Consider the following 14,407-nt stretch of genomic DNA (forward strand, 5'->3'; position numbering starts at 1 on the left):
AAGAAGTACATACACAATTAAAAGATAATATTTCATAATATTTAGATTAGCTTTAATAAATTTATCGATGTTTGCCATTAAAATCGACGATAAGGCTAAGCAAAATAAACGATACATCGATAGTTCCATCGATGTTCCTTCAGCTCTTGTTGTCTCTGCTTCATTGTGAAATCGTCTCTCGAGAGAAATAGTAGTCCGTGTCTCTGTGAAAAGTATTCGAAAACTTAAATTTTCAATTTTTTCTTTTCGTCACGGTGAGTGTTTTTCTTTTTTTTTTTTATAATTATAGTTAAATTAATTATTGTGGGACCCTGTTACTGCGTTCAAAAATGAAATACGGTGAAAGTGCAGTGGCTAATAGTCGACACCGTTGTCATAGTTTTGTGCAAGAGTTAATTGTTTTTGTTTTGTGACTTGTGAGGGGCTCCGCTGGACGGCCGGCGGAGCACCACTTTTCGTAAGCTAGCTAGCATAGCTTTTTGATGGATACACACACATATTGCGCGAAGGCAACGTCGACGACGGCGGTTGATGGTGACTTCGTTTGCACGTCGGATGCGATGCATGGGCACACTTTAGTGTGGTGTATTTGTTGTTTTTGTTGCGTTTTCAAAATGGTGGCCACTGCAGACGACAAGTCGAAGGCAAAGTTTATAACAATTGGCAAATTATTGCTACTAAGTTTGACAATAATGCTTATACTAATGCTAAAAAAAAAGCGCGCCAATTTGCTTCTGTTATTGTTCAATTATTTATATAGCCACACACAAAAATAATATGAGTGTATCATATTCTGATATTCTGGACAGCAGCATTATTGTTATTTTGGTTTTGTGTAATTGTGTATGTGTGTATACTGGCGCTCAACCTCACGCACACACTGACACAGTCACGTACACGCATTGGCAATGACACATGCGCATCAAGTTTTTAGTATGCGTTTGTGTAATTGTGTGTGTGCATTGTTGTTCTTCTAGTTCGTTCTCTATTCAGCGCACAGTGACTTCACTACTGCAGTTCTGCAGTTGAGCTCCTTTGCCCAAAATTTGGTATATGGTAAAGAGCGGCAAACATACAAGTCTGTGCATGTTGTAATTGGGATGTGTTGCAGCTGTTCAATACAAAACGCACACACACACGCACAGCTGCGTTATTGCTTTACGCGCGCTAAATGCGAACGACGCAATTTTTGTTGGTTGGTTGAACACCTTTCGCTCAATTCGCGCGCCTCTCACTACATTGCTCTCTGTCACACTAATTATCTATTGCTATTGCCGCAATGTTTGGGCTTTGTGTGTGATGCTCTATTGCTAGCCTGCTTGCACAAGCGGCATTTTAATGGAGCACCAAGCTAATGTTTCGTTTGTTTTTCTTCATACATGTAAATATTGATATGAAATAATGTGCAAATGCACAAAAGGAAACAATTGGCAAATACATATGAATGTATGTATGTGTCTTTTAGTGGTGATCAAACATAAGAGTAGATTGTTTTTCTGTTTATTATCCGAAAACATGTACATACATTTCATGAACTTTTTCAAATTGTCAAACCGTTAAACATTATCTTTTGTCTTATTTTGCTTTTTCTTATTGAAATTGGACATTAGACATAGGACACATTTTAATAAGCATAGCCATATTGTTATCGACTTTGGTTTTCGTTGCTAATGCACATTTATCGATGATATGTATATCATGCAAGGGTATGCAAGCTTTTGCTTCATTGCAAAAGCTTCTCTCTCAAATGAATGTGTGTGCGTGTGTGTGCTGCTTTTGTTTGTGTTTACTCGAGTGGCGCTCGTTTTGTTGTTGTTCTTTGGCTTCGCATTCTTCGTCTGCATAGAAAGTCTGCCGCATAAACTGCATGTACAGTGTACGTATGTGTGTGTGAGCTGATCTAAAACTAAGAAACCTACAACTCATTACTTCAACATGATTGATTCAGCGGGGCTAGCAAAAGAAAGGCATCAACAAAAAGCAAAAACAAAACAAAAAAGCAAAAATGCGATTCACGACGTACAGAAAAGAAAAGAAAGAAAAAAAAGTTTATGCACTCACACACAATGGCTGAAGTGGGCACTCGAAGCTTGCCGCTTGCTGCTTGCCACAGACGGCGACGACTCGTCGCAATTGAAGTGGAAGCTGAAGTGTTCCCAGAAACCAAGAGCAGCCGAGTTCAGGCCAAAATAGCTAAGGAAAAACGCACAAAAGGAAAATTGCTGCAGCAGCAGCTGCTACGAGAGATCTCAAGATTTCAACCCTCATTCTCGTCTTGCGCTGCTGATGTTGCTTTCTTTAAAGCCACAGTTGCCACAAACGAATCAGTTGCACGCCAGCGCTGCGGCGCTAAGCGTCGCATTCAAAGTGTTCTCTATAATCACATCTAAAGTCAAATACATCCTTCACTTTTGCAGCTCTGATCAACAAGAAGTAAAATGGCTCGTACCAAGCAGACAGCTCGTAAATCAACTGGAGGTAAAGCTCCTCGCAAGCAGCTGGCTACCAAGGCTGCCCGTAAGTCGGCGCCATCTAGCGGTGGAGTTAAGAAGCCCCATCGTTATCGTCCTGGTACCGTCGCTCTTCGTGAGATCCGTCGTTACCAGAAGTCCACTGAGTTGCTTATCCGCAAGCTGCCCTTCCAGCGTTTGGTGCGTGAAATCGCCCAGGATTTCAAGACCGATTTGCGTTTCCAGTCGGCTGCCATTGGCGCCCTGCAGGTGAGTTACTGTTCTACACACACAAACACTCTGTGTGGCATGCAACATACATACTATATTTCTATTATTGTATGCAATTACAGGAAGCATCTGAGGCCTATTTGGTTGGCTTGTTTGAGGACACCAACTTGTGCGCCATTCACGCCAAGCGTGTGACCATTATGCCCAAGGATATTCAGTTGGCGCGTCGCATTCGTGGCGAGCGTGCTTAAGAAGGAGGAGGTTATATCGTTAAAACACAAACAAACACAACAATTACAACCACAACACACAAAACAAATCACATTCTTCATATATTACATCAATTCTTGTGCTTACAACAAGTTTGTCGCAAGGTTCGAAAAGCACAACATCAAAATGAAGCGGAAAAACACAACATCAACAATTTAACAATATTTGTCAATTTAAGCTTGATTTCATTATAACTTTCGCCAGCGTTATGTGTAACATTCATATGTCTAAATATATACCTGAATGTATTTCCGACTATATAATGTAGTCATATGTAGTAATGCAGTTGTAAAACAGATAATTTGTTTTAAAAATGCATCACTGTATATATGCTGAATATATTTGTGTGTATATCCAGATCATATAGGCTTATAGAAAAGCGCGCGTGCGAAGGCAAAAACAACATAATCTATATATGAATATTATAATTAATAACTGTAATTCTTATCATTATTATTATTATTGCTATTATAAATATGTATATTAGTTCATAAGTTTGTGTGTCGCCCGCTGCTCGCCTTGCATTTTGAATAACGTGCCACGTGCAACGAGTTGCCATTAGAAGAGTTGCACTCTAAACTGTATGCGGCGCAATGGTCAAACAAGCATCCGAATGAAGCCACTGTGTGGCAGCGCAGACCGCAAAGTGACGTGCAACGCAAACAAAATTTGGATTCACGTTTGCTTGCCACAAGACGCAACGCCAACAGCGGGCGGCCAGGCTGATCAGACAACAACATCTCCGTCCAAATTGGCCAACAAACAGCGAAAAAAAACATCAGAAATGAGTACACATAAAAAGCGAAAAAGAAGAAAGCTGCATCTATATATATATCTATATATATTATTATTATTTTTACTATTATTACATCTTTTTTTCCACTTAATCTAACATAATTTTTGAGTAAACACACACACACAACTTAACATATAATACTAAAAATATATATATAAATGTAACGAAAGAAGATATGAAGAAGAAAAAAACCATTTGGATTGGGCCCATCTGGGGCCGTGGTAGTTGATTAAATAAGTTTTAGATTTAAATGCATTTTATACGTTTAGACAAGATTATAACCACAACAACAACATTAAAAAAACAATCAATATTTACAACAAGAGAAAAAAAAGTAATACAAATGCAAAGCACATTTTTGAGAATAGAACTTAAAATCAAACCATCATCTCAATAAAAACAACTTGTAATAGAATTCTCTTAAAATAATATATTCAAAATGTGAAACACGATCCGATGTGAGATCATCTGTATCTATTCAATATATATATTGTAATACACGCAAGTAATTCATACGATATATTAACTTGACAAATAACCCCTCCAATAATAATAAACCAAAAGTACAGAGATTTACATTGTTTTGTTGCATTCAACAACATACAACAAAAATGAAGAAAAACGAAAAAAAAAACAAAAAAAATTGCTGTTTTAAATAACATTGAAATCCATCTTCAATAGAACATGCAGACAAAAATCCCTAAAAAAAAAATAAAAAAAATTAAATAAACGGTTTTTTCTAGAGAAAAAACCAAAAAATACAAAACAATTTGACTTTGTATTAGATACGGTTGGGTGAGTGTACAGTTGCCGCAAAACGTCAAACGTTGCTGCGGTATCAACAACCTATGCATGTGTAAGCATGTGTGTGTTGGTGTGAGTTTTGGGCAAAGCTTTTTGTTGGACGCCAGTTGCAGTTATTAAAGGTCAACTAGCGCCATCTATGGGTCTGCAGCGTTCAATTATCTGTACTTTTCTTAAGGCCATTGAATTGCCTTTCGCTTTGTGAACGATGTGGAACTACAAAGTACAGTTGTACTATGCATATAATGCTATATGTATTAGTATTTCTTATCTTATATGTATGTATGTATGTACGTAAACGCTTTAATCGCTAATGGAACTTGTTGAGCTGGGCTTGTGCTAGATTTGGTCACGGATTTCACACATGTCTTATCACCAATCATCAGTTGCAACCCACCTAGTAAACATGCTATAAGTATTTAGTTAGCTACTAGATAAGTAATTAGTTAAAATCATGTACTAATCGGTCACTAAATGGATAAGATTTGCTTTTATCAGAGCAAGTTGATAATGTGTGATTATAAAATTCAATGTTTTTGGAATGCCACAAAAATATATTATGCAGAATATTTTATTACATAAGAAACGTAATGTGTTAAAACTAGTAAATATACAGATATATAACATATAATATAATATTATGAATTACATGTGTTTATAAGCATCATGTAATATAATGTATTAGGTGTAATAAACAATTTCATAAACAAGTTTATGAAATAAATTATTTTATTTTTTCTTTAAGTTATTCAATTATTTATTTTCAAAGTAATTGCACAAATTCATGACGTCATACTATATGAGATAATGTTACATAATAATTTGTGCAATTTTTTAATAAAGTGAGTCAGAATAATGCAATATGCTTATCATATGTCTTTGATAAAAACTATCTTTTATTATAAAAAACTGGCATAATTAATTTTGAAAATCGAATTAAAGCTTTATAAAAAAATAAAAATTAAAACAATACGTAGCGAAGAAAGTACCTTTTTTCAAGAGCAACAAATGTACCATTTCGAATTGCAAGGAAATGTACCCAGAGTCATTTCAACAAGGTGGCAACGCACTTACTACATCACAGCTGATAAAAGGTGGCAGCGTTGCCAGATCATCGCCAAGTGGGCTCGCCCCGCTCACACAGTGTAGTGTGTGACTTTCATTCATAGGACGGAGACAATGGACGACAGCAACAAGTTTGCCAAACTACATCAGCAGTTTCTCTGCTGTTATCCGATCAACAAAATGGCCTGGTCGGTAAGTGCAACTTGCATTACATGTGCCGCATATATAAATATTGTAATTTACTGCAGACACTGAAACTGCCTATGGAGCTGGAGGAACAACGTGCTCTCATTGCGGCGACCTGCGGACACGAGTTGAACCAGTTCTTCCCGGTGCGACGCAGCTACCAGGAGGCGTTTGTGAAGCGGCTGCTGCAGCTCCTCAAGGATCACGAGGATTTGCACGACGATATCTTCGACAGTATGTGCGGTCAGCTGGCGAAAGCGAGTCTAGACGATGCTGCCAGCGATGCCACTTCCAGTTCAACGACCACCTCCAGCTATGCCTACAAACATTATGTGCTGCAGCCGGGACAACACATCACGCTGCGGGAATCCAACAGCTTTGTCAGCGAAGGCACCACAGGACTCTGCACCTGGGAGGCAGCTTTAGCTCTCGCCGATTATCTGCTGCAACATGCCAGTCTGTTGGCAGGCAAACACGTGCTGGAGTTGGGCGCTGGCGCCGGATTGTTGGGCATACTGCTGAAGCATCGCTCGCTGCAACTCCAAGTGGGTCAAGTGCTGCTCACCGATGGCAGCGCTCCTTGCGTCCAGTTGATGCGCCACAACATTGCGTTGAATTTTAAGGATCTAGACGATGTGGTCGCAACGCCACAGTGCGCTGAACTGCGCTGGAATCGCGTGGCACAGTTTGAGTGGTCAAAGTATGCGATACCCGATCTTCTGCTGGCCGCCGATGTTGTCTACGATGAGACGCAGTTCGAGTGGCTGCTGCAGGCGCTGGATTACATCTTTGATCTGGCCCAGAATCGCTGTCAAATGCTGTTGGCCAGCACAGTGCGCAACGTGGACACGCTGCACAAGTTCATGGTGAAGCTGGGTGAGTTAGCTGAACTTTCGAATTTCGCATTTCGTTTGTATTTCTAATGATTTATTTGATTTGTAGAGGAGCATCATTATCAGGTGACGCCGTGCGCCAATGTGTCGGCTTGTGCTAGCCACTTTTGTCGGGATCACACGGCTGCTGTGCAAATCGTGTGCATTAAACGTTAGCCAGCTAATACACGCAAACCTCGCTTAGCGGCCACATAGCATTTAGTGGCCACTTGGGCGCACTTTAAAGAAAACAAAAAAATTCCCTTTTGCTTCACTCGAAAGTTGTGACCGTTAAACGAGGTTTACAAGTGTATTACTTACAAACAAAACAAAGACAAAAAAACAAAAAAAAAAAACACTAAACTAAACAAGAAAACAAACACAAATAACAACTCAATGCAATGCCGATCATTGGCTAATGGTCGGTATGGTGCCATCGTTAAGCCAACGCACATTTAGCTGCTCAATCTGATGTTTCATGAAGATAATGCCATACACCTCATACTGTATGTCCAGCAACTTGATGCGATGCGTCCGCGGCACCTTCATGCCCACCACCAACGCGACCAGGGCCGTGATGATCATGAACACAAATCCCTGGGCCATCAGCGTGTTCTCATCGCGGGCATAGAAATACGAGTTGCTCGTGTTGGCCACAAAATAATAATACACCACACTGGTGCTGACCAACTTGAGCGTGTAGGAGGCAAAGATGATGCACTCCGTGAAGCGCAGATGCGTCACCTCGAGCAGCACAATCTGCTGGCTGGAATACGCGAGGCCGAAGAGCACGAGCAGAAACCAGAATGTCACTTTCGACCCCGTCGTCCCATAGATGATCATGCCCAGCACCGTGATCAGCAGCATCAGCAGCTGTGTGCTCACAAATTGCACCTTGGCGGAGACGAAGCGCAGACAAATGAGCGCCAAGACGCTGCCCCCGAAGATCACCCAAAACATGGCATCCACATGGGCCAAATCATTCAAGCGCACGGCATCGTTCAACGCAAACCAGAAGACCAAATAGATGAACAGAGCGAATTGAATGGCCTCGGTGAAGAGGAGCAGGAACGTGACGTGCCACTGCTGATTCTTGGTCACGTAGAAGAACTGCAGCCGCTTGATGACATCGGCACGCGGCTCAAATATGCTGCCATTGGCATTGGCAATGCGCAGGTCATTGTCCAGACTATTGCTGGTGTCCACAGTGCCCAGGACATGGAGCACTTTAAGGCCAATGACGATGGCCAGCATCACGGCCGAGATGGACAGATATGTGGCAGCAAAGTTCACATAGATGCCATCGATGGCCTGCTCCGGCGTCACCGTTTGTCCCGCGTTCTCCTCCAGATTCTGCACATAGGCAGCGCCAATCAAACTCACAGCCGAGGCCATGCCCATCAGATAGCAGCTGCAGCAGCCGGAGATGAGCAGAGCGCGACTGTCCTTTGAGCTGATCGTGAGCAGGAATCCATAGCCGGCAACGAAGGTCAGACTGTGCGCCACATACGACATATAGGCGCCCACGTGATCTGTGGCGAGAAATGGGAATAGGGAGGAGAAAAGGGGAATTAGATAGAAAGATACATTTTTACTTGAGTGTGAAGATAGAGCGGGGAACAATTCAGTTTTTTGCATGTCATGCTATTAATATTCTTATCTGCTGCAAATGAGAAGCTTTAAGCTCGCTCAGCATCGAGCTTTGTTGATCTTTCTTGTATAGCATCTCATCTGAAGATTAGTATTTTAAGTAATTCCAAATGAATTGTAATTTGTAGCTGCATTTTGTTGTCCAGTTTCAAAGCGAAGCAAGCAAAAAAGTCTTTAAATTCAAATAGCTATCTTTTGAAATAGAAAAGCGTGTGCTGATAACACAGGTAAATAACACAATTTCGGGACGGAAAACAGCAGCTTTCTAAAGCTTCTTAGTATATAAAAAGTAGTTTCAATTTGTGTCGTACATTTGATGATAGGAAAGTGTTTTAGTTTTAATAATAAATGTGGGAGCTAAAGGGGATTACTAATCGATACTAAATGAGGGATTCAATAGGTGAAGAATTATTCATAAATAATCTAGTATAGACAGGCCCTAATAATATTGAATAAGGTTAACAAAAGCCACTCCAGTTTCTCTATCTGATTGTTGTTCGATTAATCTGCATTTTCTCACAAATTTAACACTCATCAGAGCAGAGGAAGAATAACTAGAAAGACGTAGAATTCTTACCATATCCATCGGCAAAGTAGAAGCAGCTGGCAATCAGATTGAAGACTCCAGTGCCAATGAGCAACAGTGGCTGCCAGTAGATGATGCATTTCTTCAGATACTTGAGCAGCAGAAAGCAAAGAGCTGCGAACAGAGTCAAGCTAGCGCCCAAGATCAAGGGTCCATAGTCAATGAGATTGGCATCGAGATGTCGCTCAGCGATGAACGCACAAATCGTGTAGCCAAAGATGAAGCCAGCGGGCAGAAAGCACAAGCAAACTGAGAGTGAAAGAGAGAGAGAGAATTAAAGCTGCTGTCTTTTTCTTTTGCTTTCATTCAATTCGATTCCATTCGATTCGAAACTTACCCACATAGCTGGGTGCGTATTTAAAGAACTTGATCACACATTTGCCCCATAAATTCGACATGGTTTATTTTGACTCAGTTTGATTGGTTGTTGTGATTGTTTCGTTGTGTGTGTGTGTGTGTGTGTGTGTGTGTGTGTGTGTGTGTGTGTCTCTAATGCATTGTCGCGAATTAATTAATTGTTAATAATACTTATTATTTGAGCTTTATGTTAGGGGGGAAACCAACTCATGGGGTTGACTGATGAGCCAGCAATGCGAGCAAAGATTGCGTATACTTTAGTGTCCAAGTTGGCAGTCGCAGTACTTAGATAAGATAACCAGGTAGCCAACCAGCCAGCCAGCACCTGCATGATGACTAATCTGGGCTATATAGTACAGATATATGCGGATGCCCGCCTCAAAAAAAAAAAACAACAACAGCAAAAGCAAAAAATAAAAAGCCTGATAAGCATGATAAGTCGCCGCTCCAGAAAAGGGAATTCAAATTCAATGAGACTCCACTCCAATCAATTTAGATTCTCTGACTCTGACTTTCTCTCCCACTTCCTCTCACAGTCACTCGCTGGCTGATAATAAAGCTAATCTCATTGTTACGCCAGTTGTGTTGATGTTGATAATGTGCGTCTTAAGCCAAAGGCAGCTAACGGCTAAAAGCTCCCCGGGGAGCGTCTAAAGTGAACGCTGCTTAAGTGGAACAAACATTCGCCTGTCACTTTGCATCTGTGCATCTGCACACACACACACACACACACACACACACACACACACACACACACACACACACACACACAAAACTTGGCGGTTGGCGGGGGAGACAATCGGGCCAAGACTTTGTTTACCTTTGAGTTGACTTTCGCATTTATAGGGTTGTGGCGCAGCCATGCGGCATGCCACACACAAGGTTGCAGACAATTCGAAGTGCTCTCTCGAATGGTTTTTACAAATCGATTAAGCTATTTATTGATGACAAATTGATTCAATGGGGTAATGAAAGTTAAGTATGTTAATTACTACATTTTAAATATTGATTTGTTTTGCACATTATATTCATTTTTATTTGAAATAGTTTTAGAAGTTTCTTTTTGATGGTACAATGTTATTCAAAACTATTTCTAGAGAGCATTCTTACTTTAAATAATTTTAGCAATGATTTGCGTAGTTAAAATGTTTTAAAATACTAATAGTTTAGTTTTTTCTAATCCAAAAATACTAAAATTAATGATTATAACATTTATTAGCATTTAATAGAATTTAATTAAAAATGGTTTATTTTTATTTAAAGATATAATCCTTTTTAATTAAAATCCGTACGAAAAAAATAAAATGTGTTTTGCTTTTTTTAATTAGTATATGATATAGAAATTTTTGGGTATTTCTTTATTAGCATAATATATTTTTTTTTTATATATTTTAAGTTACGTAATAAAAAAAAATAATATAATAAGAATACATAATATTATAATAAAATAAAAAGATATAAATAAATAAAAATAATTAAATAAAAAAAAACATTTTCATTGCACATTAATATTAGTGTCCAATTTAATAAGCGCAAAGCAAAGCATTTCAAATAATGATTTCATACTTTTATTTATTTATTTTTGTAAACTGTCATTTCATTATGCTATTAATTTTAGCGTAGTAAAATAAAGAAATACAATATTTTACATCAAAATAAATAATTTAAAAAAATGTATTCTGAATCGAATTTTGATGAAGAAAATAAAAAATAGCAACATTTGATATATGATTCAATTTTATGATTTATTTATTGCTTCTAAGGCGAGGATGCACTTTGTGACGTCACACGGAGCGTTGTTAAAGGAAAAAGTGTTGCCTACCTTTCGGCGCAGCGAATGAACCATTGCGTAAGCCGCACTTTGTGTCTCGGGAGAGCGTCGCACAGAGGGTGTAAATGTCAGTGCGGTAGAGCGAGACGGCGAGCGACGACGGAAGAGAGAGCTTGCGCCTGTGACCCAAGAGCGACCCAGTAACCAAGAGAAAGACAGAGAGAGCGAGTGAGAGGGAGAGCCAGGACTGTGTTGGATTGTGTTGCCTTTGGACGGCGATTACTTCCGGAATTTATTTGGCGAGTGCACAACAACAAGGCAGCGACTAGCAGCAAACAGAACAGAACAGAACAGAAGCTGAAGAAGCTGGCGGATGAAGGATAATTAAAGCGATGTTGTAGACGGACGCAGCAATCACAAATCGCCGGCTGGCTTGGAGCAAACAACTCCACACACACACACGCACAACTGATAACTGGCAAGTGTGTGTGTGTGAGTGTGAGTGTGCGTGTGTGTAAGCGAGATGTATATGAGCATTTGGTGCCACAATCTGAATCTGAGTAGCCGCAGCCTGGCCATTGCCCTGGTGGCCTGTGTGACGCTCGTCTATTTCTCCTACAGCTTCAATGCCTGCCTTTTTGCCAGTCTCTCGCGCACGCTGCAGCAGGTAAAAGTCAACACTAACAACTGCTTGCCACACTTGCCAAACACACATCTCCCTCTTGCACTTCTCATTCCAGAGCAACTTGCGCAATTTGCTGACGCTGCCGCAACGCAATGACACAAGCAGCAGCAGCAGCAGCAGCAACAACGCAGATGCAACTACAACGGCAACGCCATCGACAAGCAATGCAACAACGACACCACCCACCCAGCCGGCTGCTCAGCCGTTGCCCAGCATCGATGGTGCACCCAAATATCAAATGCTGCGGCAACAGGGATTGCGTCCCTCGCGCCATCTGCCCGACACGCTCATCATTGGCGTGAAGAAGAGCGGCACTCGCGCCCTCTTGGAGTTCATCCGCCTGCATCCGGATGTGCGTGCCGCCGGCTCCGAGGTGCACTTCTTTGATCGGCACTATCAGCGCGGGCTGCGTTGGTATCGCCATCACATGCCCTACACCATCGAGGGGCAGATCACGATGGAGAAGACGCCCAGCTACTTTGTGACCAAGGAGGTGCCGCAGCGTGTCTATCACATGAACACGGCCACCAAGTGAGTGTGCAGCTGTCAAATTTGTAATAATCTCAATAATTGCACTTATGTGCAATTAAGTTGCAATTAAGTTAAACATAGTATGGCACTCATTTTGATTTGAAACGCAGACTTCAAGGTCACAGTGCTTGAATAATATTTGTGGTTAGTTAACAATTGGTGTAACTTAGTGGCAGTTGTGCGTTTAACTGCAACATCTCATAAAAAATCATTCTTACAAATATTTGAAACATCAGTAAAAAGTGCTTACCTTTGGAAATTATGCATATGAACATGACCACCAAGTGATTGCAGCTTTCAAATTTGCATTAATCTTAATAATTGCACTTATGTGCAATGTGCAATTAGTTTAAAATAGCATTGCATTTATTAAGATTTAAAATGCAGGTTTCAATATCATTGCGTTTGATTAATATTTTAGGTTGCCTGACATTAGGTGGTACTTATCGGCAGTTGTGCGTTTAACTGCCACTTTAAGTCATTTAAAATCCTTTTTATAATATTTAACAGTTGTACAAATAATTAATACATCAGAAAAAAGTGGTTGCTTTGAAAATGATGTAACAATTCGATAGGTGCAATTATGTGCAAGGCATTTGATGAATGCTGTAATATAATTGCAGTTGTGCGTTTAACTGCACCTTTTCATAGAATATCATTTGTAGCATATTTAACAGTTACTGTGTGTGCAAATGTTTCAAACATAAATAATAATCAGAAAATTTTAAAAAATTTGAGCAATAATCCGATATGTGCACTTATGTGCAATGCATTTAAATTATATAGGCTTTTTGCGAAGTGCATTAAATTTGATGTATTTAAAACCAAATATAATATTTATGCTCTCCTGATGAATGATGTAATATAACTGCAGTTGTGCGTTTAGCTGCAACTTATAATTGTAGAATTTTTTTTTAGAACCGATTTGCGGTATCATTAAACTGTATATATGTTGTAACAAATTCAAAATCGAATACCTCATTTATAAGCAATGCATTTAATTTAAAAGCTCATACAATTTTGTGCAATTATATTAAATTTGCACTTAAATACACAAATGTGCAATTATCGACATTATAATTAATACACTTCTCGCCTGTTTTGCAGACTCCTGATTGTGGTGCGGGATCCGGTAACGCGAGCCATATCCGATTATACGCAGGCGGCCAGCAAGAAGTCGGACATGAAACGTTTCGAGCAGCTGGCCTTTGTTAATGGCAGCTATGCGGTGGTGGACACCAATTGGGGACCGGTTAAGATCGGTGTTTACGCGCGATATTTGGAACGTTGGCTGCACTTCTTTCCGCTGTCGCAGCTGCTCTTCATTAGCGGCGAGCGTTTGATTATGGATCCGGCGTATGAGATTGGACGTGTTCAGGATTTCTTGGGTCTGAAACGTGTCGTCACCGAGAAGCATTTCTATTTCAATGCAACGAAGGGATTTCCGTGCCTCTTCAAATCGGAGGCACGTTCAACGCCGCATTGTTTGGGCAAAACGAAGGGCAGAAATCATCCGCATATCGATGCCAATGCCATTGAGCGTCTGAGAGAATTCTATCGGCCATTTAATAATAAGTTTTATCAATTGACTGGCATTAACTTTGCCTGGCCCTAAGCGACAGAGCGAAAAAGCGAGCGAGATGATGTTGTGTTGTTCGCTTATCTACAACGGACTGATATTGTTGTTTGCATTTTTTATACATATTATATACTATACTGTGTACTCGGTAACAAATAGTTGATATATATACATACATATAGATATACTGAATAGTATAATGCGTTACGCAATATTGTAACGTTTATTGCTCAATTAATTGTAGCTTTACTCCAAACAACTCTCACACTGACACCAACACTGACACTGACACAATCACTGAAAAACGGTTCCTTCTCTCGACTCTTGACACGCACAACTACTAAAACTACGAATACTACTATTACCTACTATCTTATATACATACACGAGCATAAAACATATACATACATACTATATATAGTTATAGTATACTATATAATGGCATAGAACAATTAGAGCTTACTACGAATTCCTAGAGTGCATCCTCGATCCTAACAATTAAACAACGATGAGAGACAACAATGATAGTAAATTCACACACAAACACACACACACACTTTACGCACAACCTAAA

The 14,407-nt window shown here is 39.9% G+C and overlaps 4 protein-coding genes across 5 annotated transcripts; 3 read left to right on the top strand and 1 right to left on the bottom strand.

Annotated features, from left to right (window-relative positions):
• The first annotated feature begins 139 nt into the window (after positions 1-139).
• Positions 140-4,512, top strand: LOC117570342 (histone H3.3A-like). Its single transcript, XM_034251901.2, has 3 exons — positions 140-254; positions 2,418-2,720; positions 2,804-4,512. Exons 2-3 carry the CDS (start codon positions 2,439-2,441, stop codon positions 2,930-2,932), a joined length of 411 nt encoding a protein of 136 aa, XP_034107792.1. The 5' UTR covers positions 140-254; positions 2,418-2,438; the 3' UTR covers positions 2,933-4,512.
• A 1,143-nt stretch (positions 4,513-5,655) lies between these two features.
• LOC117578194 (protein-lysine N-methyltransferase EEF2KMT) lies at positions 5,656-6,985 on the top strand. Its single transcript, XM_034263512.2, has 3 exons — positions 5,656-5,808; positions 5,865-6,678; positions 6,745-6,985. Exons 1-3 carry the CDS (start codon positions 5,731-5,733, stop codon positions 6,849-6,851), a joined length of 999 nt encoding a protein of 332 aa, XP_034119403.1. The 5' UTR covers positions 5,656-5,730; the 3' UTR covers positions 6,852-6,985.
• A 68-nt stretch (positions 6,986-7,053) lies between these two features.
• Positions 7,054-9,577, bottom strand: LOC117578191 (uncharacterized). Of its 2 annotated transcripts, XM_034263507.2 has the most exons (4): positions 9,385-9,577; positions 9,248-9,352; positions 8,902-9,159; positions 7,054-8,206 (listed from the first exon to the last, which is right to left on the bottom strand). In XM_034263507.2, exons 2-4 carry the CDS (start codon positions 9,306-9,308, stop codon positions 7,083-7,085), a joined length of 1,443 nt encoding a protein of 480 aa, XP_034119398.1. In that variant the 5' UTR covers positions 9,309-9,352; positions 9,385-9,577; the 3' UTR covers positions 7,054-7,082. The 2 variants fall into 2 exon arrangements, with proteins under 2 accessions (XP_034119398.1, XP_034119399.1); XM_034263508.2 differs by lacking the exon at positions 9,385-9,577 and having other exon boundaries at positions 9,248-9,363.
• LOC117578193 (heparan sulfate glucosamine 3-O-sulfotransferase 6) lies at positions 8,196-14,384 on the top strand. The gene is made up of 4 exons (XM_034263511.2): positions 8,196-8,551; positions 11,031-11,705; positions 11,779-12,254; positions 13,362-14,384. The coding sequence occupies exons 2-4, from the start codon at positions 11,562-11,564 to the stop codon at positions 13,867-13,869; spliced, it is 1,128 nt and encodes a 375-aa protein (XP_034119402.1). The 5' UTR covers positions 8,196-8,551; positions 11,031-11,561; the 3' UTR covers positions 13,870-14,384.
• The last annotated feature ends 23 nt before the right edge of the window (positions 14,385-14,407 follow it).

Source organism: Drosophila albomicans, chromosome X, assembly GCF_009650485.2.
Source record: "Drosophila albomicans strain 15112-1751.03 chromosome X, ASM965048v2, whole genome shotgun sequence".
In the NCBI taxonomy this organism is placed as follows: Eukaryota; Metazoa; Arthropoda; class Insecta; order Diptera; family Drosophilidae; genus Drosophila; species Drosophila albomicans.

Coding starts and splice junctions, on each gene's coding strand:
- LOC117578191 (XM_034263507.2), bottom strand. CDS start 9,308: ATGTCGAATTTATGGGGCAAATGTGTGATCAAGTTCTTTAAATACGCA. Junction 9,160..9,247: donor ATACGCACCCAGCTATGTGG/GTAAGTTTCGAA, acceptor TTTCACTCTCAG/TTTGCTTGTGCTTTCTGCCC. Junction 8,207..8,901: donor CTACTTTGCCGATGGATATG/GTAAGAATTCTA, acceptor TTCTCGCCACAG/ATCACGTGGGCGCCTATATG.
- LOC117578194 (XM_034263512.2), top strand. CDS start 5,731: ATGGACGACAGCAACAAGTTTGCCAAACTACATCAGCAGTTTCTCTGC. Junction 5,809..5,864: donor TCAACAAAATGGCCTGGTCG/GTAAGTGCAACT, acceptor AATTTACTGCAG/ACACTGAAACTGCCTATGGA. Junction 6,679..6,744: donor CAAGTTCATGGTGAAGCTGG/GTGAGTTAGCTG, acceptor TTTGATTTGTAG/AGGAGCATCATTATCAGGTG.
- LOC117570342 (XM_034251901.2), top strand. CDS start 2,439: ATGGCTCGTACCAAGCAGACAGCTCGTAAATCAACTGGAGGTAAAGCT. Junction 2,721..2,803: donor CTGCCATTGGCGCCCTGCAG/GTGAGTTACTGT, acceptor ATGCAATTACAG/GAAGCATCTGAGGCCTATTT.
- LOC117578193 (XM_034263511.2), top strand. CDS start 11,562: ATGTATATGAGCATTTGGTGCCACAATCTGAATCTGAGTAGCCGCAGC. Junction 11,706..11,778: donor TCTCGCGCACGCTGCAGCAG/GTAAAAGTCAAC, acceptor TTCTCATTCCAG/AGCAACTTGCGCAATTTGCT. Junction 12,255..13,361: donor CACATGAACACGGCCACCAA/GTGAGTGTGCAG, acceptor CCTGTTTTGCAG/ACTCCTGATTGTGGTGCGGG.